At 44.1% G+C, this 27,305-nt stretch overlaps 1 protein-coding gene across 3 annotated transcripts in view; it reads left to right on the top strand.

The window, feature by feature from the left end:
* Positions 1–15,713, top strand: part of RECK (reversion inducing cysteine rich protein with kazal motifs) — an 87,949-nt gene extending 72,236 nt beyond the window's left edge. For all 3 annotated transcript variants that reach the window (XM_009244274.4, XM_024252557.3, XM_054519726.2), the window contains 7 exons: positions 1,272–1,394; positions 3,616–3,787; positions 8,250–8,442; positions 10,035–10,245; positions 11,951–12,024; positions 12,815–12,970; positions 14,094–15,713. In XM_009244274.4, the coding sequence (XP_009242549.3) occupies positions 1,272–1,394; positions 3,616–3,787; positions 8,250–8,442; positions 10,035–10,245; positions 11,951–12,024; positions 12,815–12,970; positions 14,094–14,315 (1,151 nt within the window). In that variant the 3' untranslated portion in view covers positions 14,316–15,713. The remainder of the gene's footprint in view (positions 1–1,271; positions 1,395–3,615; positions 3,788–8,249; positions 8,443–10,034; positions 10,246–11,950; positions 12,025–12,814; positions 12,971–14,093) is intronic.
* Positions 15,714–27,305: the final 11,592 nt, after the last annotated feature.

The following is a 27,305-nucleotide window of genomic DNA, read 5'->3' as shown; positions in this document are numbered from 1 at the left end:
TTGACATCATGGAAAGCAAGTGTGTATAGAAACTACACTGTTAGGAGTTTGGAAAGAAAGTACATTAAAAAGTACTTTGACCACCTTCCCTAAAAATCTTAGACTCCACTGCTTCCTTAACCATCTTTTGCTTGTAGCCCCAACAACTATTCATGTCAATATATGAATTCAAACAATTGTGAAAAAACACCGCTTTTGAGGATCTGTTCCCTCCCCACAAGCTCACTCTGCTACCCCATTTTACTTCCATCCCCTACCCCTTCAACCATAGTAGTTCAGCTTTTATATGCTTTTTGGTTTACTCTTCTGTGTGAGATTTGATTAGAAAGAAGAGTGCTCTTGGCTAAAATTAGCTCTCAAACTTCTGCCTTAGAGCAAGTCAGGTATTTATCTCTCAATCCATATTCTGTTTGACTAAACTATAAAGGTAGGTACTTTGTATCACAGAAAATATCAGGACAGATTCATTCCTTCTGTAACATTTCACTGACTAAATGCCTATTCTGTACAAAAGAGCATACTAGTGCCTTATGGAGCTGAAACCGGGATGGGGGATGAGATCATGCTTTATGTGTTAAGATGAGAGAATTTGAGCCAAAATAAGTTGCAGAACAAGTGCTCTTCTGGGAGCTGGGCATTCCTGCCAGGGCATCAGAAGAGTCTTTTATCCAAAGATGGCATCAGGTCTGGCCCTGGAGAGATGAGCTTTCAAAGCAGAAGGGGCAGCCAGAAACATTCTTAGAGGATAGGGAGCAGCCTGGTAAGACCAGCACTTCAGGGGCTTGGAGGAATATGATAGGAGGCAAATATGAAAATATAAATACCACAGCTTTTACTCTAGTTGGTATATTCAGAAGTCATCTTTCAAGAATTTCTGGCTGGGCACAGTGGCTCATGCTTGTTATCCCAGAACTTTGGTAGGCCGAGGCAGGCAGATGGCATGAGCCTAGGCGTTCAAGACCAGCCTGGACAACATGGTGAATCCATGTCTCTACAAAAAATACAAAAAATATCCAGATGTGGTGGTGTACACCTATAGTCCCAGTTACTTGGGAAGCTGAGGTGGGAGGATCACCTGAGCCCGGGAAGTGGAGGTTGCAGTGAGCTGGGATCACGCCAGTGCACTCCAGCCTGGGCGATAGAATGAGACCCTGTCTCAAAAAAAAAAAAGAAATTTCTATTTTAAAACTTGTTGAACTATTAAAATTGTAATATGTGCTCTATTTCTCAATGCGTGATATAGATCAACATTTTCTTTCTCTTTCTGTCAGGTCATGGAACATCCTTTAGTATTGACTGCAATGTCTGTTCTTGTTTTGCTGGCAATTTGGTGTGTTCTACCCGCCTTTGCCTCAGTGAGCACAGTTCAGAAGATGACCGTCGTACCTTCACAGGTGACCATGATTGCCCAGAGTCTGTCCTTAGGAGCCATCATTTGTTTGCACACATTTTTCCCTTCAAGGCAGCTTCTCTAGTCTTAACTGCAAATGTACACAATAAAATCAATACAGAATCTAAGGGCAAGATGCTTCTCCTCTCTGGATCTCAGTTTCTTCCTCTATGAATTGAAGATATTATACTAAATGGTGTCTTAGGGCCCTTAGCACTAATATTCTGGAATTTCATGAGTCAAAAAGAACAGGGCCAGTGATTGGAATGGGTTTAATTAAATTGAACTTTTCTACCTGGTAGAATACCTCATTTACCCCTACTGCTATGATCTAAAATGTCCATGCGTGTTCTCAGTTTGTTTCTCAGCACCTTCTTCCTCAGCCTACCTTAGCTTATTTCTTCATCTAGACTCCCACAAACAATAATATCCTAGAATATTACTTTCTTGACTTTCCTACGCTTTGCTGCTCTTATTATTCTTACACCAACGTAAGTAAGTGAAAAGGCTAGTGAGATGGGATGCTTTCCTCTCGTGAAGCTATTGTTGCCAATAGCAACAGCACAGTCTGCTGGTATATCTTGGTATCTGCTTTCTCCTAGATCTAAAATACCTTTGGTTGTGGGTAAAAAGTTACTAGGTAGCTGCCCTTGCCCCCATTTCACGCTGCTGCGGTGGTAACTTAATTCTTCTTTCCCCAGAATTAGTATTACATGTGGAGAGGGGTGGGGGCTGGGTGGAGGAGAAGTGGAGGAGAGTAAGGATTTACCAACCTTGTACCTCCAGCCCATCGGAAATAAAAAGGGGATCAGAAATAAGAAGTGAATGGCACACTGGTAAGGAAGTAGAGGTAGGACAAACTCTACCCCAGCCTTCACTGTTTTATTATCAACATCCTTTATTATTATCCTTTGCCCTGCTCAAGCGAGGACTGTTCATTCTGCTTAGAGAAACCATAGAGGGATATGGGGATAAAGAATAAGCAAAGGATTTACAAGGAAGACTTTTTAAAATTTTTTTGTTAACGTCTAAATGTTTTTAGAAGTTGAGCTTTACAACTAGCAAGACCCCTGTTTCCTATAGTGTGTGGCCCCTGGTGTCCTGGGATAAATTAAGTCAATGACTGTTGATCTAGCAGACTAAGGAAATTTTACTGACCCAAAACTGTGCCACATTTCTTGGGACCCTGTGTCCCACTCCAAATGTGACTCAGAGAAAGATGTTCATAATAATTTGTAAGTCTTAAAATTACAATAATTTTCTAAGTTACTGTCTTGGACATGAGAGTGGAAGAAACCTACAACCTTTACTCTTTCTTTTTTTTTTTTTTTTCCTGAGAAGGAGCTTTGCTCTTGTTGCCCAGGCTGGAGTGCAATGGTGTGATCTCGGCTCACCACAACCTCTGCCTCCTGGGTTCAAGCAATTCTCCTGCCTCAGCCTCCCAAGTAGCTAGGATTACAGGCATGCACCACCACGCCATTCTAATTTTGTATTTTTAGTAGAGACGGGGTTTCTCCATGTTGCTCAGGCTGGTCTCGAACTCCCGACCTCAGGTGATCCGTCCACCTCAGCCTCCCAAAGTGCTGGGATTACAGGCGTGAGCTCAGCCCACTCTTTCTTATGCTTAGTATTAGCCTTTAACATTGAAGAAATCCCCACATCAGACTTCAAACATCTAAATTATAGATTTTATATGCCAAATTGGGAGAAACAGTCTTTACTTTCCCTACCTATAGCCTTGTTAATAGGGGTCTCTACCTGGGATCAAAGTCTAGGGGGCCCTCAACTAGCTGGCAATAAAAAGGACAAAGGAAAGCCATCTTGCAGACAAGCTATTCAGAGCATTGCTGCCTTTAAAAACCCTGTCAGAATACCAAAAAAAAAAAAAAAAAAATTAGCTGGGCATGGTGGCACATGCCTGTAGTCCCGGTTACTCGGGAGGCTGAGGCAGGAGAATGGCGTGAACCCGGGAGGCAGAGCTTACAGTGAGCCGAGATCGCGCCACTGCACTCCAGCCCGGGTGACAGAGCGAGACTCCGTCTCAAAAAAAAAAAAAAAAAAAAAAACCCTGTCAGAGATTGGAGAGAAGGTTTTTCCTGACTTAATTTACAATTCTATTTTAACATGAGACCTTCACATGATTGCTCATGGTTTGCCTTAACAAGGAAATATAAGGGGAGGGGAATATACACATACATATTTTTGAGGCTCTTTCCTCTCCTCAGGTCTGCCCTGTAACTGTGCAGATCAGTTTGTTCCCGTATGTGGGCAGAATGGGCGCACTTACCCCAGTGCCTGCATTGCTCGTTGTGTGGGCCTCCAAGACCATCAGTTTGAGTTTGGATCTTGCATGTCAAAGGATCCATGTAATCCTAATCCCTGCCAGAAAAACCAAAGGTAAGTCAAATGGCTTCTTATTTTATTCAGTTGAAGACTAGTACTTACAAAGCATCTACCATATACCAGACAGTGAAAACACAAAGGTAAATTAAGAAATCACTTCTGCCCTGAAGAGTTTGGTTGGAGTCTGGAGGGAAAGAGAGCCATGTAAAGCTGCTTGATAAGGTGCTGCGATTGAGAGCCCAGAAGTAGGGCAGTTAATGCAGCCTGGGGAAGGCCCTGGGGGAGCCTCTAGAGATTGTGATACCTAGCTGAATCTAGAAAGATGAGTAAGAGATTGCAGGCAAGGTTTGCAGTAGAGAAAAAGAGGTGGTAGTGAAGGCAGACTAACAAGAGTCGTGGCTGCTGGAAATGTTATCTCCATAACATTGTTATCTCCATAACATGGTGTCTGTTGGGCACTAAAGCAGTTCTGTAAGACTGAAACAGAAAATGTAACATAAGGAGAGGTAGCAGAAGAGACGAGAGAAAAGGGTGTATTCTTATTAGTAGCTGTCACCTGATAGTCAAGGGAAATTTTCTTCTAGTTATATGCAACCATTTTAGAAATTGGACATGAGAAATCTCTGGAAATGCAACTTCACTATTTGAAATTATTTGTTTTGAGCTCCTTTCTCTGCTGTTTCCTCACTTAAGCTCAGAAGACAGTTTCCCCAGCCTTAATGATGGATTTCTGTATGGGGCAGCCACCATGGCAGGCATCTTGCTGACCCTTAGGTTACAGCCTTCTGGAAGCAGAGTGTTTACTGGCTTGCCAGAATGACCTGAACAGTACACATTCCAATGCCACAGTGCTTTCCTAAGCAATTGCTGCTTCTCCATCCTGAAAACCCTGGTGTAATATGGAGGGCGGGGGAGACTTTCTCTTGTGTTAAAAGAAATGGCAAAGAATTAGTCATCCATCTGCCAAAGTTTATACAATGAAACTAATCCAAGAAAGTTTGGATGCAATGCATAAGAAATAAGCTGAAAGAATAATACAGGTTGTGTCGGGAGGTAGAATTGAGAATTGTCTTAATATTTGTTCATTTGTTTTCTCCATTGGCTAGCCTTTCTGAATAAGGTTGTCTTGCTTTTATAATAAAACAATAAAAATAAATGTCAAAGTGGGAAGGCGTTCTTGAGTATATACAAGATTGAAAAATTCAGCTACATGAACCTCAAAATTTTCTGCATGGTAACAGACAAATGACACACTGGAAGGAATATCACAAAGCGCTGATGTCCTTGTAATATAAAGAGCCCCTGCAAATCAATTTGAGAAAGATCAACCTAATATCAAAATGGACAGAGATCAATAACCTAATAGAAAAATGGACCAAGGACATAAACATAAAAAAAGAAATCCGAATGGTTCTTAAACATTTGAAAAGATACTTTTATTTGTGAGGGTAAGTAATTCTAGCTACTGTATACAAATTCCAAAATATCAATAATTTCACAGAGTAGATAATTACATAGAGCCCATTTGTTTATTCAGCAGGCAGCTTTCCATGTGGTCATTCAGAGATGTGGGATCCTTCCGTATAGTGACCCAGTCTTCTCCTACAGCCTCATAGTCCTCTTAGTCCTCTTCTGTGTCTTCTGCATCTGGACAGCAGATAAGAGAAGGGAGAGAGTGGGGACTGCTCTTAAGAAGCTTTAATAGGCCACATCTAAAAGTAACATTCTTCACTACTTCCAGCCACATTCCATTGTCTAGAACTCAGTTAGTTGGCCATAATGAATTCCAGGGAGACTGGGAGATACAATTTAGATACATACCCAGGAAGAAAGTGAAGTGAATTTGATAAACATCTAGCCAATCTGCCACAATGCTTAACCTTCCTCATATTAAGAGAAATGTAAATTAAATTAAAACTATAATCGTATACCATTTTCCATCTATCAGACTGGCAAAGCTAAAGTTTGATAACATAGTATAGGGAAATAGCTGCTTTCATACAAGAGGGAGCTGGAGGAGGATTGGTACATCCTTTATGGAGGGCAGTTTGGCCAAATTTGCAGTTTTAAATGCACATATAAATGCTTATCCTTACATAAAATATATCCGTAAGGATAAATAAGAAAGTGGTAGCTCACACCTGTAATCCCTTGGGAAGCCGAGGCAGGCAGATCGCTTGAGCTCAAGAGTTCGAGACCAGCCTGGGCAACATGGTGAAACCCTTTCTCTACCAAAAATTAGCCAGACATGGTGGCTCCCACCTGTAGTCCCAGCTACTTGGGAGGCTGAGGCAGGAGAATTGCTTGAACCCGGGAGACAGGCTGCAGTAAGCCAAGATGGTGCCACTGCACTCCAGCCTGGGGGACAGAACAAGACTCCATCTAAAAAAAAAACAAAACAAACAAAAAACACTAAAAGAAAGAAATTGGTAATAGTGGTTCCTCTAGGGAGGGGAACTAGGTGTCTGGGACACAAGAGTAGAAGGGAGGACTATTTTTCATTGTATACCATGTTATACTTTTTCAGTTTCACCGTGGGCTTGTATTATGTGTTCAAAAAATAATTAATTGTGGCCAGGCATGGCGGCTCATGCCTGTAATCCCAGCACTTTGGGAGGCAGAGGTGGGTGGATCACTTGAGGCCAGAAGTTCAAGACCAGCCTGGCCAACATAGTGAAACCCCGTCTCTACTAAAACTATAAAAATTAGCCAGGCGTGGTGGCACACGCCTGTAATTCCAGCTACTCAGGAGGCTGAGGCAGGAGAATCTCTTGAACCTGGGAGGCAGAGGTTGCAGTGAGCTGAGATCATGCCACTGCCCTCCCGCCTGGGTGACAGAGCAAGACTCTGTCTCTAATAATAATAATAATAATAATAATAATTGTTAAGAATTGTATTCATCCATCAAGTATCTACTGATGTTCCAGGCATTTTTCTATACATTAGACATAACAACAAGCAAGACAGATCAAGTGTCTGCCCTGCTCATGTTTACTTTTATTTGCCCCCAGATTCTCAATCTTTTTTTTATGATCCTCTTATTTCCATATACTCAAATTGACTTTTTCTCTCAAAATTACCAAATTTCTCCTGATATTCCTGTTTCTTATCCCTGGCATGTTAGTAGGTAATGAAGTTCTAAATATTATTTTCCATTATTTCTCTTCAAATATTTTAAATTTCCATAAAACCATAACTAAGTGCATTGTAATTTCAAACCATTTCATGCATAGTGGTGGTGGTAGTGATTTTGGTGCAGGAGGTTAGCCCTAAAAAGAATATAAATCATTTCCTTTGAAATTAAAATAACACTAGCTACTATATGCTTCCTCTTTTATTTTATAAACTAAAATGTATATATCTTAGTACTTACAATACCAGTGAAAGCTAAACATTTTCATGGGTCTTATCTTCTTATAGAAAGTTATGTAAACCCTTTATAAAAATTAGGAAAGCAGAAAAAAGCCTAAAGAAGAAAAGAGTCATCATCCCTAGCCCCTCTGAAGGAGCTCAGGAATTGAGAATGAAGCAAGGTCCTCATCTTCCTAGGAAAGACCATCTTCATGGTGGCATTCTCTCAGTCATTTGCAACCAGCTGGTATCAGCTCCTCTGTCTTGTAGGTACAAAAACCTGAATTATTTTAGGACAAAGAGTGAGGCCTTTTCTTTTTTTTTTTTTGAGACGGAGTTTTGCTCTTGTTGCCCAGGCTGAAGTGCAATGGTGCGATATCAGCTCACCGCAACCTCCGCCTCCTGGGTTGAAGCGATTCTCCTGCCTCAGCCTCCTGAGTAGCTGGGATTACAAGCATGTGCCACCACGCCCGGCTAATTTTGTATTTTTAGTAGAGATAGGGTTTCTCCATGTTGGTCAGGCTGGTCTTGACTCCCGACCTCAGGTGATCCACCCACCTCAGCCTCCCAAAGTGCTGGGATTACAGGCGTGAGCCACCGCGCCTGGCCGAGGCCTTTTCTTAAGATAGACTCATATTAGCCAAGCTGAAAGTTAAGCCCCTGGAAGTGTTTCATTTGTTATTGAATGCAAGGCCTCCAGCCTTAGGCTCCAGCCTATCTGTTGGCCTCATATCATGACCCTGCTGCTATAGGTCTGTCTGTGCCTCCTTGGCTCCTACCCTGTGGATCACCTGCCATTTCCCCAGCACCACATTCCTTGAGCATCACACCTGTGTTCATGGCTGCTCTCTCAGCCTGGCAAGCCCATGCTGCCCCGTTTACCCCCCAGGCTCCAGCTAGAACACTGCCTCCTCCCCATGCTTTCTTCAGGCTCCCCAGACGAGAATGACTCATCCCCGCAAGCTTTGTGCGCGTCTTTTCTACCTTTTAGCCTACTGTATATACAGGCTCGACTCTCCCACTCTACATAAGCTCTTTGGAGACAGGACTGTCCTGATTCATCTCTTGCTCTCTCTGCAGCCTCCTATCCCTCATCTAGTGCTTTGCTAGCCCCACCACAGTCCCTCCCTACATTGGCTCATGGTGCTGCATTCATCTTTTTCAGGTGCATACCCAAACCACAGGTCTGCCTGACGACTTTTGATAAATTTGGATGTAGCCAGTATGAGTGTGTACCAAGACAGCTTGCGTGTGACCAGGTCCAAGATCCTGTTTGTGACACAGACCACATGGAGCACAACAATCTCTGCACTTTATACCAAAGAGGAAAAAGCCTCTCTTACAAAGGCCCCTGCCAGGTACAGTACTTTGGCTGACAAAACAAAGTACACTAGGGATAAAATTGGTTTATGATCTTTTACAGATGAATCAACAGTAAGACCAGCTGAGGGTCTTCTGTGAATCCTGTCAAATCTATAGCACCCAGTCCTCCACTAAAAAGGAAGACCGGCTCCTTCTCCTAACTCTGGAAGCTGTCTTGCTAGTTTGTGTACCTTTGCACATCTGGTGTACAAGTAAGAACAGAGAGTGGCTTCTTGCAGTCCACTCCTAGGAAAAGAACTTAAAAGTTTCACACCCCTGGCATGGTCAACATCATTCTTACTTCTCATAGTTCTCTGGGCCCTCACTAAGAAACAAAGCAGGAAGAATGTGAGTCAAAACCAAGAAAAGTTTTCCCACTCTTCCCACATCAGTCCCACCTCCCAAGGTACTGAAGAGTCATTGAAATTTTCTCTAAGACTTAATGTCTTGTTACATCAGCTTATCTCTCAGTTTTTTAGGTTTGTGGAATCTGCATTTATGTTTTAAGGAAAAAAACTGGGCCGGGCGCGGTGGCTCACGCCTGTAATCCCAGCACTTTGGGAGGCAGAAGAGGCGGATCACAAGGTCAGGAGTTCAAGACCAGCTTGACCAACATGGTGAAACCCCATCTCTACTAAAAATGCAAAAATTAGCTGGGCATGGTGGCACACGCCTGTAATCACAGCTACTCAGGAGGCTGAGGCAAGAGAATTGCTTGAACTCAGGAGGCAGAGGTTGCAGTGAGCCGAGATCATGCCATTGCACTCCAGCCTGGGTGACAGAGCAAGACTCCGTCTAAAAAAAAAGAAAAAAAGAAAGAAAAAACCAAGGACAATTCCTTTTGATGCTTCTCACATGCACCACTGATTTTATGCTTGCCCCTCTCCCTGGGGCCCCGCTTTGGGCCTAGCATCCGCTGCCCACAACCAGCTAACACTTAAGATGATTGCTTCACGTTCTCTGGTCTTCATGGTTAGAAAAATTCCATCATGATGTCTCCCTGAAACATGCTTGTTTTCTCTCAGAGCCTCTGTGCCGTTTGCATTGATCCCGTCTACCCTGAATTCTGTCTTCCCCTACTTGTTCCCTTCTCCTGGCTGTGATTTTTCTCTGATCTATGCCTGACCTACCTGTTGGCTCCAGAGTCTGTCTACCCCACTGCTCCCCCAACTCCTCCCTCTCCTTATCCCATACCCAGCATGAAATGATAGGACCTCTGCATCTGCATGAAGATTGATCTGGTCGTCTTAAAGAGGCGCTTCTGGGATACTAATAGAAGTCTGAGCAGAGCGGAGAGAGGTAGCAGGAAAGAAGGTTTTTATCTCTTATCAGTTCACATGGAATAAGCACCCAGATCCCAGAGAGGCTGAGAAAAGTAATCTTTCAGCTCATCTGGAGACACCCATATTGCTCCCCACCCCACCCCCCACCCCCAGCATTTAGCCCACCTCAGGAGCTTAAGAGGTCCCCGTAATTTATACCTGTGTCTTTTTTCCTTCCTGAAAATAGGGAGGCACGCTGTGTACTCTTGGTTGGGAAAGGTATAACATAGACATTTCCAGGCTAAATGTGATTTGTTTGCCCTCAGCCCTTTTGCAGAGCAACCGAGCCCGTATGTGGGCACAATGGTGAGACCTACAGCAGCGTGTGTGCTGCCTACTCGGATCGTGTGGCGGTCGATTACTATGGGGACTGCCAGGCCGTTGGGGTCCTCTCAGAGCACAGCTCCGTTGCCGAGTGTGCTTCTGTCAAGTGTCCTTCACTCTTGGCAGCTGGATGCAAACCCATCATCCCACCGGGTAGGCTGGCAGCATCGGGGTGGACAGGGGAGGACTGGGAAGATTTGCTTATCCACCTCCAGAGAGTGAGTCATTGAGAAGAGAGCCAACTAGTTCATTTACATTTTTCAGGAAGTCTTGAAGAGATTCTTATGCTGATCATACTCACTACTTTGGGTTGATCTTAAAAAACTAGGGCTTGCCTTCGATATCATCTGGTGTCCTGCTATTTTAAAACAATACAGCAGCCTTTTCTCAAGCTAAATCTTACACAAAACACCAATATATAAACAGATAAAGCAGTATTCAATTATGAAAATTAGGGTTATTAAATGCATAATGTTTACTTATTACAAAGTTAATGAATAATGAATTACTAATTAATGAATAATTAAAGTAGTTTTGATGAACACAAACTTTTGAAATTGAGAGAAATAGAAGATGGTTGTTGTCTTAGATTGACCTTAACATCTAATTTAATTGTTTTAGTTGCACATAATCAGAAAAGTTTTGTTTCATACAGACTGTTTTTAGCAGTAACAGTTTTTTAAAACAGCTTACCTTACAATCTCACACTCTTAGTCAAACAGAAGTAGCAGAAGAGACTTTATTCCAAGTCTGCACAGAACAGGTTGATCTGGAGTCTAACAGGTTCATTCCTCCATCCGTTAATTCATCAAATGTTTATTTAGCTTTCACTATGTGCCAGATGCTCCTCTAAGCACTAGGGACACAGCAGTGAGAAAAACAAAGGCCTTTTCCTTCTGGAGACCATGTTCTGAGGGAGGCGACAGAACAAACACAAGTTGCCATGCAAATCCGCACTAAACCAGATGGCAGCAAGTACGATGACACGAAACGAAGGGGAATCGGAGGGGCCCAGGGCAGAGAGGCTGCTAATGGATTGGTTAAATCTCTGTTGTGTTAAAATATGGCACAATATTATATTTGATTATGCCATATTCTGTTATGGGTTTTAGCAGTTTAAAATAATTTTTAAAATTAAATTTGAATCTGCTGGGCATGGTGGCTCACGCCTGTAATCCCAGCACTTTGAGAGGCTGAAGCGGGCGGATCACAAGGTCAGGAGATCGAGACCATCCTGGCTAACACGGTGAAACCCTGTCTCTACTAAAAATACAAAAAAATTAGCCGGGCATGGTGGTGGGTGCCTGTAGTCCCAGCTACTCGGGAGGCTGAGGCAGGAGAATGGCGTGAACCCGGGAGGTGGAGCTTGCAGTGAGCCGAGATCATGCCACTGCACTCCAGCCTGGGCAACAGAGCGAGACTCTGTCTCAAAAAAAATAAATAAATAAATTTGAATCAAACACTCATGGAACCCCCGAAACACCAACTCCCTTATTTTGCAGACAGGGAAACAAGGCCCGGCAGAAGCATTTGCCCAGAATCACACAGTGAGTTTTGAGGCAGACCAGGATCAGGCCCCAGGTCTCTTGAAAAGCCAGCTCTCTCTGTGCTATCTGCACCACAGCCTTCTCACTCCAAGGAGTGGTGAAGGATAAAAAGCAGGGGTAGAGGAAGGATTTTGGTAAATGTAGAGATGAGAGGACTCCAGGTTGGTCAAGGAACTTATATAAAGGTACAGTCTTTGGGAAGGACACTGTAACTCTCCTGCCCAAAATGAAGGGCTGGACATTTCACTAAGGATTTTAAATTCTCTTTGTTTCTAATTCTGAACACACATAAAATGGTTTCTGTTATACAGGTGCTTGTTGCCCATTATGTGCTGGGATGTTAAGAGTTTTATTTGACAAAGAAAAACTGGATACTATTGCTAAGGTAAATTGCTTTATATGCAGATGCTATTGAAATCTTATTGCTAAGCCTCTCAGTAATCCTAGAGAGTAGAATGTGTTGTCCTCATTCATAGATAAAGAAACTAATCTTCAGAAAAGCAACTTTCCCAGGGCCACATAACCCTTAATCAGTAGGACGAGGGTTTGCACCCAGGCTGGCTGCCTCCCAAGCCCATGTTCCTCCCCTCTACACCCTGGCTGTGCACATCACAGTCAGCCTGAGCCTTTCTTAGAAAAGGTCCCTGCTGGCACAGTAAGCATACGTGGGGCTGCAGGCAGAGCCAGGTAGCCAGAGACTGGTGGGTGCCCAGGTGGTTTCGAGGTCACCTCCCCTCACACCAGTCCCCGTGCCTCCCGAGGGGACCTTCTGGAGCCCTGCCCGTTCCCTGCATAGTTCTGTCCTTTCTGTTTTCTGCACCATCACAGGGCTCCAGAAATGTTGCACCCAACACTTGCCACAACCTAGAGATTTAGTCCCATTTTGATTACAAACACCTGTATTTTTAAAAACCCTGTGACCTCTATCTCAGAACAGTCACTTTTTACAAAGTGTTTCTAGTGAGAGTATTTATCTTCACTACAGAGCTCAGTCAGGCAAAACCCCATTGTGATGGACCGGAGATTGAGAATTTGGCCTAGCAAAGCTGTGGTTGGGCCTTCCGCTGAGGGCTGTGTGGTCAAAAGAGCGTCCTCAGCTGGCAGCCCAAAGCAAGGGAGCTTAGGCAGTCATAGGAATTCTTTTTTTCAGGTAATAGCATGTTTTCTCTTTCCAGGTAACAAATAAAAAGCCAATAACAGTTCTGGAAATACTTCAGAAAATCCGCATGCACGTGTCTGTCCCACAGTGTGACGTGTTTGGATACTTCAGCATTGAATCAGAAATTGTGATCCTGATCATTCCCGTCGATCACTATCCAAAAGCTCTGCAGGTGAGATCAGCACACGTTGTGAAGCCATCTTGTCAGTTTCAAGTTTGGTGCACCTAGGAGGGAGTGGGCACAAACTAAGACCGAGGAAGGATCTGTGGGTAAGGGAGTGGAGGCATCTGGGAAGTTCAGTGGGGCAGGAGGGAGAAAAGCAAGGCAATCTCTAAAGTACTGAGCAGTTTGCCAGTGGCTGAGACCTGGTGCACATTTGACAGTGGGATGCAGAGGCGTCAGGGGAGGGGAGGGATTAAGATACTGCAACTGGGAGTGTGTACAGCTGGAAGGGGTCCGAGAAATCACTGTTTCTAATCCACCCATTGTACAGACGAGGCAGCTGAGGCCCAAGCCGGGGAAGGAACTGGTGCAGGTCATGCAGTGATAAAGCCAGAATAGACTCCAGTCTCCTGAGAGCTGTGTGCCCACTGTGGAGGAAGATCCCATCAGAGCTGGTCTTGTGGGCTCCAGTGTTTCTTCATCAGTCTAGAGACATGTAGAACCCCACTCACGTAGACCCAAATTTCAACATCAAAGGCAGTGAGGGCTCAAGGAAAGGGAACGAAGGCAAGCAGTCTATGAATCACTAGGAAGCTCATCTAGTCCAATTGTTTTCCTTTTCATGTTTCAATGGACATTAAAATTGTATTCCCTGTGACCCCAACTAACCATGTAAAGATAAAGTCTAAATATGGGTAAGAGGTGTGGGTAACAGACATGGAAAAATGAAAACAGTTGATTGATTAGGGCAGTGGCATTGTGGATTATTTCTTGTCTTTCTCTTTTCTTTTTTCTTCTTTTCTTTTCTTTGAGATGGGGTCTTGCTATGTTGCCCAGGCTGGGCTCAAGCTGTCCTCACACCTTGGCTTCCCAAAGTGCTGGGATTACAGGCGGGAGCCACCACACACAGCCAGTTATTTCTTTTCTGGTTTCATTTCCATTAATGCTGCTATATTTATGTAATAAACTAAAACTATAATAAAATGTTACTTTGGATAAGAACAGAAGGACAAAGAGAAAGTAAATGCCCTCTGAGGCCACGCTACTTTTAGGATATATGTGGAATTTGTCTGGCTTGACGTTGAAAACGTTCTGTGGTTTTATATTAAAAGAATCTTGTTTCTCCTCACAGATTGAAGCCTGCAATAAAGAAGCAGAGAAGATTGAGTCCCTTATCAACTCTGACAGCCCGACTTTGGCGTCCCATGTCCCTCTCTCTGCCCTCATCATTTCCCAGGTACAGGTCTCCAGCAGTGTGCCATCAGCCGGCATCAGGGCCAGGCCTTCTTGCCACTCCTTCCTCCTTCCCCTCAGCTTGGGCCTTGCCTTGCACTTGCTCTGGACGTATAACTGACTGCCCACGGAAAGTGCAGAATGCTCCTCCACCTCACTCTCCTGCCTTAAGAAAGACATGCAGGACTGCTGGTTTGTAGTTGAATAGTGGCCAAGGAAAGGCACATGTCACCTCTATTCACCACACAGTATTTTTTTTTTAATCCGCCAATATTAGTAGGATTTTTGTTTTGCTTTTACAAATGTTAAAATGTGTTGTTCCAAATACTAATGAAAAGAGAATGTCTCTTCCTGGTAGACCACTGCCGTATGATTTACATTTCCTCACGATACGGGTCCCCCACTCTAAAGCAAATTTATCGCTGGGAAATGAGATGACCACTTTTCAGAAAGATAATTCACTTTACTATCAGGTTTACAAACTTCACTTCAGAGTTCTTTTTGAAGTATTAAGGTTCCCGTTGCATTTGTTTTGTTTACAGATAATTACCTACTCTGGCTAGAAGTTAGGGGTCCCAGTAAAGAGCCACTGCCATTAGAGAATATGAAATATAGATAAAGCATCTTTGAAATTATTATGTAAATTATCAGGCAAATTTGCATTAAATTACAGAAATTTAATTCAGAACCCCAACTACTGTGTTATGCAAAAGCAAGCTGATTAAATGACACTCATATAGTTATATGTTGTAAGCGACAGGCTCACTGGTCATGGATTTGTGTCTATGACTTTTGTGAAAGGGAGAAGTGACATTGCATCAAAGCATCTTGCATTATGCAATTTTTATATTAACCAGATATATATTCATCGGTATTCATCCGAGTTAAATGTAGAGTTTTTAAACATCAATCTTTAAACCAATTGCTGCTACTTATATAATTGCCAAAAAGTGAAATAATGAGTAGTTCATGTAAATAATACATTATATTTCTATTTTATTATGAAGACGGTGAACAGCCATATTTGTAAAAGACAATCATGTGTGTTAACCCAGTACTTTCCGTTCGTGAAAACACATTTGCTTTTTGTGATATGCACAATGTAGATAAGTGTTCTGTTTGACTTTCTTTTTTGATATAGAAGTATAAAGAATTGTGGTTTATATATTTAAAAGTGTCAAGCTGAGTATTAAAATGTCTGCATGTTGTCTAAGAAATTGAATACTTTGAATGTGTTTCACAGTTTGAAATAAGCTATTTGATGTAATACTTCTTGTGTGTATGCACATGAACTTAGATTTTACATGAAGTATTTTTTCAGTATTATATGTACCCTCTGAAATACATAGGGATATGCGTATTATACCAAAATGTTGCTGAAAAATGGGCACTTAAAGCTTTCAGAATATGTCAGTGCTGATGTAGCATGCTTGTTGCAATTGCCTTTTTTCTGTATAAATGTCTTTAATGCAATATACTGGAAAGCTTTTCTATTTTAATAAAAATAATTTTTATATGATCATGCAGCTTCTAAGCAATGTTGACATTCAAAAAGGAAACCACTGATCACCCTTAGGTGAGCTGTGTCCTTTGCTCTGGGATAAGAGGTCATGGAATTAGCCGGGTGTGGCGGCACATGTCTGTGGTCCCATCTACTCGGGAGGCTGAGACTGGAGAATCGCTTGAACCTGGGAGGTGGAGGTTGCAGTGAGCTGAGATCGCACCACTGCACACCAACCTGTCTCATACCTGAGACGGAGTGAGACCCTGTCTCAAAAAAAAAAAGAAGTCATGGAGTGCTATTATCCCAAGCCAAGGGCCCTGGGAGAACAGGCCAGCTAGGACACAGTTGGTCAGACCAGAGGGCAGGCAGTGACAGAGAGTCAAATACAAAGACCCCAGCTTTCAGCCTTAAGGACAGAGAGAGCTTCAGGCCTTCCAAGACCCAAGAGCATACTAGGCAGTTCTCCCCACCGTGCTGGTCCTGATGTTCCAGTTCCAGGGTAACACCTGGGGCAGGGAGACCATGGGAACATGGAGATGGAGGGCTGCTGATGGGACCAGAGAAGTGGTACCAATCAGCTTAGGCTAAGTCCCCGAAACTTCAGTGGCTTACAACAGAGGCTTCTATTTTGTCCCCTTCACATGTCCATTGTGGGTCAGCTGCTACACCTGATACTATCTTCACTCCAGACCCATTCCAGTGTCCTCACAAAGGGGAGAAAAGAGACATAGAGGACCACAAGCTGGCCCTGAAGTCTCTGCTTAGAAGTGATGCTGTCATTTCTTTCTACGTTTTACTGGCCAAAGCAAGTCACATGGCCACTCCAGAGTTCAAAGGGTGGGGATGTACAGTCCTCCCATGGTGTTTTGTGTGTGTTGGGGGAGGGACAGTAAGTATTTTGAATAACACAGTCTACCATAGACGTCTTTTCTCATCAGGCTAGGACAATAGCCAGGACTGACAAGATTTTTTATTAGAGAAGTAGATGTTCCCAGCCTGGTCAACATAGCAAGAACCCATCTCAAAAAAAATGCAAGGCGTTTATAGGACAGGTTGGAGAAGGTGATCAAATTGTACAGGCAACCTGCCATGGGAGGTGTGAGCAGGGGGAGGGAGCGTCTAACAAGGGGGAAGACGCAAGCCCTCGAAAAGAGGGTAGGTTTGCACCAGGCCTGGAAGAAATCAGGAGGCTTTGCCAGATGGCTTTGAGAAAGGCATTCTAAGTAGGAGGTACAGTTTGAGCAAAGGTGCAGAAACGACAGAGTCCAGGTCCGTTCCAGGGGTAGAACAGCAGGGCTGACATGTTGTGAGGGGCGTGGTGTGGGGAAGTATAACACAGATCCGATGTGCCCAGCTTGAAAGCCAGGCCACAGTGGCATCCTAAGCCTCTGCCCTTGTCCTTCCAGCTACACTGACCAGCCTGGATAGCTCTAGCCTGCAAAGGATTGTGTGCCCCAAACTTCAGTGCCACGAAACCTTCAAGACCATCCACTGATCTCGTTACTAGGCAGTGCTTTCCTCTGTCCTGTGAGCACCCTGGACTCTCCTGAGGAAATAATAACTGAGCAGGCTGGGGGCCAGGGTTCCCCTAGGCCTGGTTCCCACCCTTAGAGTTCAGCCAGGGTCTCTTTCAGCTCCACTGTGGGAAGAAACTTAAACCCACCAGCAACACTGATCATCATTGGAGAAACTGCACTTTCCTTCGTTTGATTCAATGCTTCTCTTTCAGCCTTGGGCTGATGAGAGTCAGGCTCACACACTCCCACAGAGGGTGCTCTAATTCTCAGAGGTATAGGAGGCCCCGCTGCAGGGGCCATTCCTTCCCTGCCTCCCAGCTGCGGAAGAGGCTTGAGTTGTGCACTTTGCAAGCTGAGGGAAAGTGAAGGCAGAGGGGTCATTCCCAGGGATGAGCCAGTCTTTTCGGCAGTCCAGCAATCTTGGGGCTAGAGGGCAGATTTCCACGGCGCACACAGAGGGAAACTGAGACTACAGGGACCAAGCTGTGGTCACACAGGGAGTCAGGGTGAAGCCACGGCCAGAAGCCAAGTCCAGGCTTTCCCTGGCACAAGGCAGCCAGGCAGGATTTGTATTTCTCAGAAATGGAACTGGCCGTAAAGGAGGTTGCCATGAAGGTAGATGCCAGAAGGTAAGCAGAGTGAAACAGTTCCAAGGCCAGGTGAGCCTGGGTAGGTCTGAGCAAACAGGTCCAAGGAGCACCAGGAATCATAAAAGTAACTGACACAGCTCTCCAGCTCACTTTCTAGGGCAGTTTAGGGAGTGCTTTTCACCACGTTGTCTCCCGGCCCAAAGCAAAACGCCTCACACAGAGAGCAAATGCCAAGTCTAAGGTTGAGTTTCATTCCAGAGCCCAGCCTCAGGGCATTAGGCTGATGGTGGAGAGGGTAGGGAAGGAAGCCTCACGGGGTGAACACTCTGTCCCCTGGCTCCACCCACTTTTCCATTATTCCAAAATGAAGTTCACTGTATTGTTTTTTCCTTGTAAAAGTTACATGTACACCTTCCCCCAAGTACTTGGAAATATAAACAAAGGAAAAAAAATCCCACACCTTCCTCTCCCTGCCTCTACAAATAAGTGCAGAATCCTTCTAGAGCCCTCGCTGTATGTATCTATCTCTCTGTGTGATCAGGGCAAGGTTCCTCCTCTGTCTGCAATGGGGAGGAGGTGGTTACCTCACTGCCCTGTGCAGGGAAATTGAGGGAAACGGTTTCATATTTGGGATGTTGTCTACTGGGCGGTACTTCCTTGCCTAAAGGTTCATAGGTGGAAGCCCTATCTTGGCCAGAATCCACCAGGTAATCAGGGGGTGGGTCTTTTCCTAAAGACCACCTCCTCTGTCTTCTCCAGACCAATCTCCCACTGAACTCTACTACAAATGCAACCAGTTGCTTTGCCAAACAGAAGTGTAACCACTTAGGCCGGGCGTGATGGCTCTTGCCTGTAATCCCAGCACTTTGGGAGGCTGAGGCAGGTAGATCACTTGAGCTCAGGGGTTCGAGACAAGCCTAGGCACCATGGCGAAACCCCATCTCTACAAAAAATACAAAGGCATGGTGGCATGTTCCTGTGGTCCTAGCTACTTGGGAGGCTGAGGTGGGAGAATGGTTTGAGCCTGGGTGGTTGAGGCTGCAGTGAACCAAGATCATGCCACTGCACTCCCACCTGGGCAACTGAGTGAGACCCTGTCTCATTAAAAAAAAAAAAAAAAAAAAAAAAAGAAGAAGAAGAAGAAGGCTAACCATTTATATTGGTCAGGGTCCCAGCAGGAAAACGAGTGGTCCACCCAAATTAGGATTAATTGGAGGAAAGTTTAATAAAGAGGCTATTTATAAAGGTGTGGGCAGGATGTAGGGAAACCACAAGGCATAGTACAACACGCCGGGCCTCAAAGTGGAGCTGTTAGCACCTCTAACCCCTAAGCCTAACGGAGAAGCCATTGCTTCTCTCCCTTGGGTCTCCTCTCACAGCTCCCACTGGGAACCCAGTTGAAAACCCAAGGACCAGGCAGCCTGTGCTGGTAGTCATACAGGTCAGCCTTCTGGGGCAGAGATCAGAGCAGACAGTGGAAATAAGGAAGGAAGTGGAGCAAAAAGAAGATACCCAGCACAGCAGGCCAGGGTGACACCAAGAAGAGCACTCAGTCGGGTGCACCACTCATTTTGGAGAAAGGGCTCTCGGCTTAACCCTTTGGACCATGTTCTGCTGAATGCTCCTTCCTGACGTTGCTCAGCCTCCTCAATTCCTCTCTGTCTTCCTCTCACAGCCCTTTATCAAGCCCACATTTGCCAGTGCCTCCACCCAGCTCCCTAAGAATTCCTCAGCCCTCTGCAACCCAAGAAAGCAGTCCAGGCCCCACGCCCCTTCTTGTCCCCCTTCTTGCTGGCACTCTTCTGGCCAAAAGCCTAGAGCAGAACTGCAGTGCACTAGTGCAGGCTATTGCAGAAACTTCCTTCTGCCCGGGATTTGCTGGCTCTGAAGTGGAGGGCTGGGCTCTGGCCCCAAAAGGAGGGGGAGTAGGGGGAAGGTGGTTGCCTGGATCCAGCTCACCTTCTTCATCATCATGAAGCTGCCCCACAGCAGGCACGCATCCTCATGGCGAGTATTCATGGTCTTCCTACAATGGCCCAGTCTGGCCACGTGTGAGCAGAGCAGAGAGTCCTCATGATAAAATGGATTTGGTCGTGTGTTTGTGAAATAAGCCCATATTGGGTGATTTTGAAACTTGTTGTGTGGTTGCTAATGTTTCTCCCATGATATAGTCCAATTGGTTACTGATACTATGTAACAAAGCAATTGATTTTTTAAAATTATTCGGACCCCCTGGCTGTCATTTTAAAATTTCATATTAATTTATATTTATTGGCTTTTCTGAGGTTTTTCCAGGGAGAAGCCATAATGAAAACTTTGCTCTTTCTTTTTCAAAGAGATAAGATACCTCTTATTTCTTCTTGTTGCTCTAGTATTGGCTAGAACTCCCAGAACAATATTGAATAGCAGTGGGGACTGCAAGAAACCTTGTTGTGTTTTGGATTTTAATGGGGATGTCTCCATTGTTTTATTGTGAAGCATGACATGTTTGCTTTAAGCGTAACATGTTTTACTGTTAGTTTCAAGGGACTTCTTTTTATTCTGCTATGGGAAAATAAGAGTTTTTTTTAAACTCAGTAATAAATACTCAATTGTATCAAATATATTCCAGCATCCATTTACAGTATATTTTTTCTTTGACTTATTAATATTGTGAATATATTTCTTTTTTTTTCTCCTCCCCGAGACAGTCTTACTCTGTCATCCTGGCTGCAGTGCAGTGGTGCAATCTCGGCTTACTGCAACCTCCAACTCCCGGGCTTAAGCAATCCTCCTGCTTCAGCCTTCCAAATAGCTGGGACTATCAGCACATGCCACTATGCCCAGCTAGTTTTCATTTTATTTTATTTTATTTTATTTTATTTTATTTATTTTTGAGACGTTGTCTCTCTGCCACGCAGGCTGGAGTGCAGTGGCCGTGATCTCGGCTCACGGTAACCTTCCGCCTTCCGGGTTCAAGTGATTCTCCTGCCTCAGCCTCCCGAATAGCTGGGACTACAGGCGCGTGCTATCACGCCCGGCTAATTTTTTGTATTTTTGTTTTTGGGAGTTTTTTTTTGGTTTTGTTTTGTTTTGTTTTTGAGACAGAGTTTTACTCTTATTGTCCAGGCTGGGTACAACGGCGCGATCTCGGCTCACTGCAAGCTCCGCCTCGTGGGTTCAAGCGATTCTTCTGACTCAGCCTCCCGGGTTAGCTGGGACTTACAGGCGCATGCCACCATGCCCAGCTGTTTTTTGCATTTTTAGTAGAGGCGGGGTTTCCCCATATTGGCCAGGCTGGTGCCTCTTCTTAAATATTAATAATTTGTATTTTCTTAGAAAATTGCCCAATTAAGGAAAATTATTAGTGGACAGTTGTCTATATGTTTTTTTCTGAACACTTCTAAAAAAAGATTACATCCCCTTTTTATTACTAATGTGGTACATTTGAGTTTTCTCTTCTTTTAGACTTTTTTATTTATTTGATTTTGTAGTGATATATCTATTTGATATGACTTCCAGCTCTAGGTTATATTTTTCAATCCTGCTCTTTATCTGTTTTCTGCTATATAATTTTTTGTCTTTATCTACATTAACTGCTTTAGTCAATTTTAAACATCTTATAGCAATCTTATTATAGAAATATTTTCCTGTATTTGCTTATATTTATCCATGTATTCTTCTGTCCATCCATCTTACCTTTTATGTGTTTCAAAGTAAGTTGAATCCATTTAATTTTTTATGGATTCCAAAGTAACTTGCAAACATCGATACATTTTACCCCGAAACACTTCAGCATTCATTCACTATTTCTTTATGTTTCTCTCCTTTCATTTATTTTTTGTTGTCTGGCTCCTTCAGTGCTTTACTTTTTTCTTTTTAAATAAGTAATATAATAATATTTAAGATTTACTAACTGGCTGGGCGTGGCGGCGCACACCTGTAATCCCAGCACTTTGGGAGGCCGAGGCAGGTGGATCACCTGAGGTCAGGAGTTCAAGACCAGCCTGGCCAACATGGTGAAACCCCGTCTCTACTAAATATACAAAAATTAGCCAAGCATGGTGGCACATGCCTGTAAGGTCTGTAATCCCAGCTACTCGAGAGACTGAGGCAGGAGAATCACTTGAACCTGGGAGGCGGAGGTTGTAGTGAGTCGAGACTGTGCCACTGCACTCCAGCCTGGGCGACAGAGAAAGACTCCATCTCAAAAAAAAAAAAAAATTAACTAACCGTCTCTCATGTTTCAGGCCAGTTTAGGGAAAATTTTAAATCAGACATCAGGGGAGAATCTTCTCCCTCCAGACCCCAAATTAGGTAATAGACTATTTTTATAAGTCAATGCATGTAAGATTGAGAATTCTAAGAAAAAGATGTCAATAAGAAAAGACTTTTTGGCTGGGCCCAGTGGTTCACGCTTGTAATCCCAACACTTTGGGAGGCCGAGACAGGTAGATCACCTGAGGTCAGGAATTTGAGACCAGCTTGACCAATATGATGAAACCCCGTCTCTACGAAAAATACAAAAATTAGCCTGGGATGGTGGCAAGCACCTGTAATCCCAGCTACCTAGGAGGCTGAGACAGGAGAATAGCTTGAACCAGGTAGGCGGAGGTTGCAGTGAGCCAAAATCATGCCACCGCACTCCAGCCTGGGCAACAAAGCAAGACTCCACCTCAAATTAAAAAAAAAAAAGAGAGACTTAAATTTTTTTTTTTTTTTTAAAGACAGGGTCTCACTCCATTACCCAGGCTGGAGTACAGTAGCATGATCAGAATTCACCGCAGCCTTGAGCTCCTGGGCTCAAGCCATCCTCCCACTTCAGCCTCCTGAGTAGCAGGGACTACAGGTGTGTGCACCACACCCAGCTATTTATTTTTAATTTTTTGTAGAGATAGGGTCTTGCCTTGTTGTCCAGGCTGCTCTTGAACTCCTGGCCCCAAGCAATCCTCCCACCTTGGACTCCTATGGCACTGGGATTACAGGCATGAGCCATCCTGTCTGGCCAATAAGAAGGAGTTTTTCATTAAAATCCCTTTACTTTCAAGTCAAGGAAGTATTAAGTTATAAGAAGCTACTGTCTATACTTTTTTTCTCAGTCCTTCGATGGTGAATCTTCTTTCCTTATGGGTTTCAACCCTCTGGGCACAGAGTCAAATATTCCCTTCTTAGGAAGGGGATACAAGGCCGGGTGCAGTGGCTCACGCCTATAATCCCAGCACTTTGGGAGGCTGAGGAGGGCAGGTCATGAGGTCAGGAGTTCGAGACCAGCCTGGCCAACATGGTGAAACTCTGTCTCTACTAAAAATACAAAAATCAGCCGGGCATGGTGGCACGCACCTGTAATTCCAGCTACTCGGGAGGCTGAGCCAGGAGAATTGCTTGAACCCAGGAGGCAGAGACTGCAGTGAGCCGAGATCATACCACTGCACTTCAGCCTGGGCAACAGAGCAAGACTCCATCTCAAAAAAAGAAAAAGAAAAAGAAAAGCAGAGCAAGATATTTTGAGCCCAGGTCTAACTCACAACCGATGGTCATATTTCTCATGCTGTATACTTTCCTCTAAGTACATCTTTGGCTGCATCCCATGTATTTTCTAACCACAATAATAAAGAAAGCATAACAGGATAAAATAAGGAGACTTTCTGCCAGTTTTCTTTCCCCCACTTTTCTAGTTGTCATGGCCTTTCACCTACTGGCTATTACAGTGAATTTTTTATTCCAAAAACCTTTGCCAATCAAGAGCCAAAGACTGGAGGGCTTAAAGCATAGTTTGCTTCATAAACCAGTTTGGGGAATAATTCATAATGATGTAAGAGCTTAGACACTGAGAAGGGGTTTAGTCACGGGGTGCAGCATGTTCTGGGAAAACAGATTTAGGACAGAAACAAAATTTCTCCTTTTAAGAATGGAGATACGATTGACATTCGCTGGTTTTTGGCTTTTCAGCATGTGGTAGAGTCTCTATTTGAATGTAAAAGACCCTTTCTAACTCTGGCAGCTTGTGGGGTTTGGAGAGGGGGTGGGAAATTTCCTTGGTTCTCTTTATTTATTTATTTATTTTATTAATTTTTTTGAGACAGAGTCTCGCTCTGTTGCCCAGGCTGGAGTGCAGTGGCACAATCTCGGCTCACTGCAACCTCCACCTCCTGGGTTCAAGTGATTCTCGTGCCTCAGCCTCCTGAGTAGCTGAGACTACAGTCTCGCGCCACCACGCCCGGCTAATTTTTTGTATTTTTAGTAGTGACGGGGTTTCACCATGTTGGTCAGGTTTGTCTCGAACTCCTTACCCTAGGTGATCTGCCCACCTCAGCTTCCCAAGGTGTTGGGATTACAGGCGTGAGCCACCGCGCCTAGCACTCTGTTCTCTTTCTGGGTGCTTGTGTGAAGGCTTGTGACTCAGGCTCAGCCAGATGGATGCATCTGTCCAAGCACCCGAGTCTAGAGGAGGCAACTCAAAGGTGTGGAGAGGACCCCAGAAAGATTATGAATTTATCCCAAAGAAACTGAAGTAGATGTGAGTTTCCTTCAGTGTGTAAGTTTAAGTTTTCTATCAGCAGCAGAATTCGAGCTTGCCCTGAATAGAGAAACAAAGTTACTTTTTACAATCAAAATTGTGACTGTGAAATATTACACACATGAAAATGAGTGATATTTAAAGACTGCTTTTAAAATGCACCTCAATCTTAAAAAAAAAAAAAAAATCCTCTAAGCCAGGTGCAGTGGCACTCACCTGTAGTCCCAGCTACTTGGGAGGCAGAGGCAGGACAATCATCTGAGCCCAGGAATTCAAGGCTGCAGTGAGCTACTGCACTCCAGCCTGGGCACCATAGCAAGACACCATCGCTAAAAAAATTATCTAAGATAAGTATTATTATCTTCATTTTACAGACGAGAAAACAGACATGGAGAAACCCGAGCACCCAAACCAGAGCCACAGTCTCTGTGGGCAGCAGAGCTAGAAACTGAACTTGGGCCACAGGACTTCAAGCCCATGCTCCACATGCTCAACAATTACCAAGTTTTTTTTTTTTTTTTTTTTTTGACAGGGGCTTGCTCTGTTGCCCAGGCTAAAGTACAGTGGCACAATCATAGCTCACTGCAGCCTTGACCTCGCAGGATCAAATGATTCTCCCATCTCAGCCTCCTGAGGAGCTGGGACCACAGGCATGTGCCACCACGCCTGGCTAATTTTTGTAATTTTTTTTTTTTAATTTCGTGAGACACAGGGTCCCTCTATATTGTCCAGGCTTGTCTCAAACTCCTGTTCGCAAGCGATTCACCTGCCCTGGCTTCCCAAAGTGTTAGGATTACAGGTGTGAGCCACCACGCCCAGCCTGCAAAGTATTCAGATTGTCATTTATATCTGAACGTGTTTTGATTTTGCCTTTCAGTGCTGTAAGAGGGATTTTTTTTTGTTTTCTAGATGATTCAAAAATTTTTAGCCAATCTTTTGTTATTTAGTTTTAGTTTTATTACATTGTGCTCAGAAAATGTGACTGAATTTTTTCTACTTTCAGGAATTTATTACAGCTTAGTTTAAGACTTAACATTTGGTCAATTTCTGTATTTATTCCATACAAATTTGAAAATAATGTTATCGGGCCGGGCATGATGTCTCACGCCTGTAAACCCAGCATTTTGGGAGGCCAAGGCGGGTGGATCACCTGAGATCAGGAGTTTGAGACCAGCCTGGCCAACATGGAGAAATCCCGTTTCTACTAAAAATACAAAAATTAGCTGGGCGTGGTGGCACATGCCTGTAATCCCAGCTACTGGGGTCAGGGGGAGGGCACTGAGGCAGGAGAATTGCTTGAACCTGGGAGGTGGAGGTTGCAGTGAGCCAAGATCAAGACACTGTACTCCAGCCTGGGCAACAGAGGGAGACTCCATCTCAAAAAGAAAAAAGAAAACAATGTTATCAAGTATGAATGGTATTAATACAAATTAAAAGGCAGATATTGTCAGACGGGATTAAAAAAAAAAGACCCAACTGCATCTTGTCAACTATAAGATGTCTATTTTAAATATAAAGAAACAGGTTAAAAGTTAAAAGATGGAGTAGTGGCGGCTGGGCGCAGTGTCTCACGCCTATAATCCCAACACTTTGGGAGGCCAAGGTGGGTGGATCACTTGAGTTCAAGGCCAGCCTGGCCAATATGGTGAAACCCCGTCTCTACTAAAAATACAAAAAATTAGCTGGGCATGGCGGCACACGCCTGTAATCCCAGCTACTTGGGAGGCTGAGGCAGGAGAATTGCTTGAACCCAGGAGGTGGAGGTTGCAGTGATCCGAGATCGCACCACTGCACCCCAGCCTGTGAGACAGAGCGAGACTGTCTCAAAACACACACACATACACACACACACACACACACACACACACAAAGACGATACATTGGGTCAATCACTCTTCTTTGTGTCTGACCTTTGTGGCCATTTGTCTCTTGTGTCTGATGCCTGGACAGCAACTCCCTCTCCAACTAGCCCACGGCCCTTGGTCGGGGTTGACTTTGGCACTGCCCTAACACCCTCCATTCAGCACACTGTTCCTTCATGTGCCTGCTGCTAAGGTTATGAATTTTTAAGTTAGGAAATGCATCCACTCAGCCCCTCTCACCTCCAGTCCTCAGACCTCAAGGTGTCAGTGACACGTGGTGGTCCCAGATGGGCTTCCCTCTGCGTACAGTGAGCAGCCCGCTGAGCCTCACTGTCTCCACCCATGGCCTTAAAGTTTTTGTTATGTGAAATACAGCCTTCTAGAGAGTCTAGAGGCAACATGGAATTCTTCCTACTGTGTTCATTTGATTATTTCAATAGGGATTTGTTGACAAAATGGGAGAGGGAATTGAATAGAGGGGGTTAGATCCCCACCTAGCACCAGGAGTCCCTTTTGTTTGTTTGTTTATAGAGATGGGGGGGTCTCACTGTATTGCCTCAGGCTGGTCTTGAACTCCTGGGCTCAAGAATCCACCCACCTCCGCCTCCTGAAGTGCTGGGATTACAGGCGTGAGCCACCGCACCCAGCCCCAGGAGTCCCTTTTGAATCAGGGTTGGGCACCAACTTGACCCATTTTATATACATAGTATATATATAATATATAATATATATTATATATTATATTTTATATATATAGTGCTGAATACTTTAGGCTACTGTAACGCAATGGTAAAAATTTGCGTATATAAACAGATGTAAACATAGAAACATAGTAAAAATATGGTATCATAATCTCTTGGGACTGCCACAGTATATGTGGTCTGGCATTGACTGAAATGTCATTTCTCATGACTGTACTAAAATACAGTAGGTGTATTTGCCTGACATGGGGAAAGGAATAGAGAGCTCAGTGCCCAGCCATTGCCCTGCGGGACATTCGTAAGCCGTTGGTATTACAAATTCTAGCCTTATCATCAGTGGGTCAGCTCACTTCAGTGCCCATTCATTGAAAAGCCTTAAAATTCGCTTCCTTCATTTGGGGTGTACCGAGCCCCTTCCCCAGAAAGGAGCGCTTGCGGGAA

The sequence above is a fragment of the Pongo abelii genome, chromosome 13 (assembly GCF_028885655.2).
Source record: "Pongo abelii isolate AG06213 chromosome 13, NHGRI_mPonAbe1-v2.0_pri, whole genome shotgun sequence".
In the NCBI taxonomy this organism is placed as follows: Eukaryota; Metazoa; Chordata; class Mammalia; order Primates; family Hominidae; genus Pongo; species Pongo abelii.
This window is presented reverse-complemented; position numbering and strand designations above follow the sequence as displayed.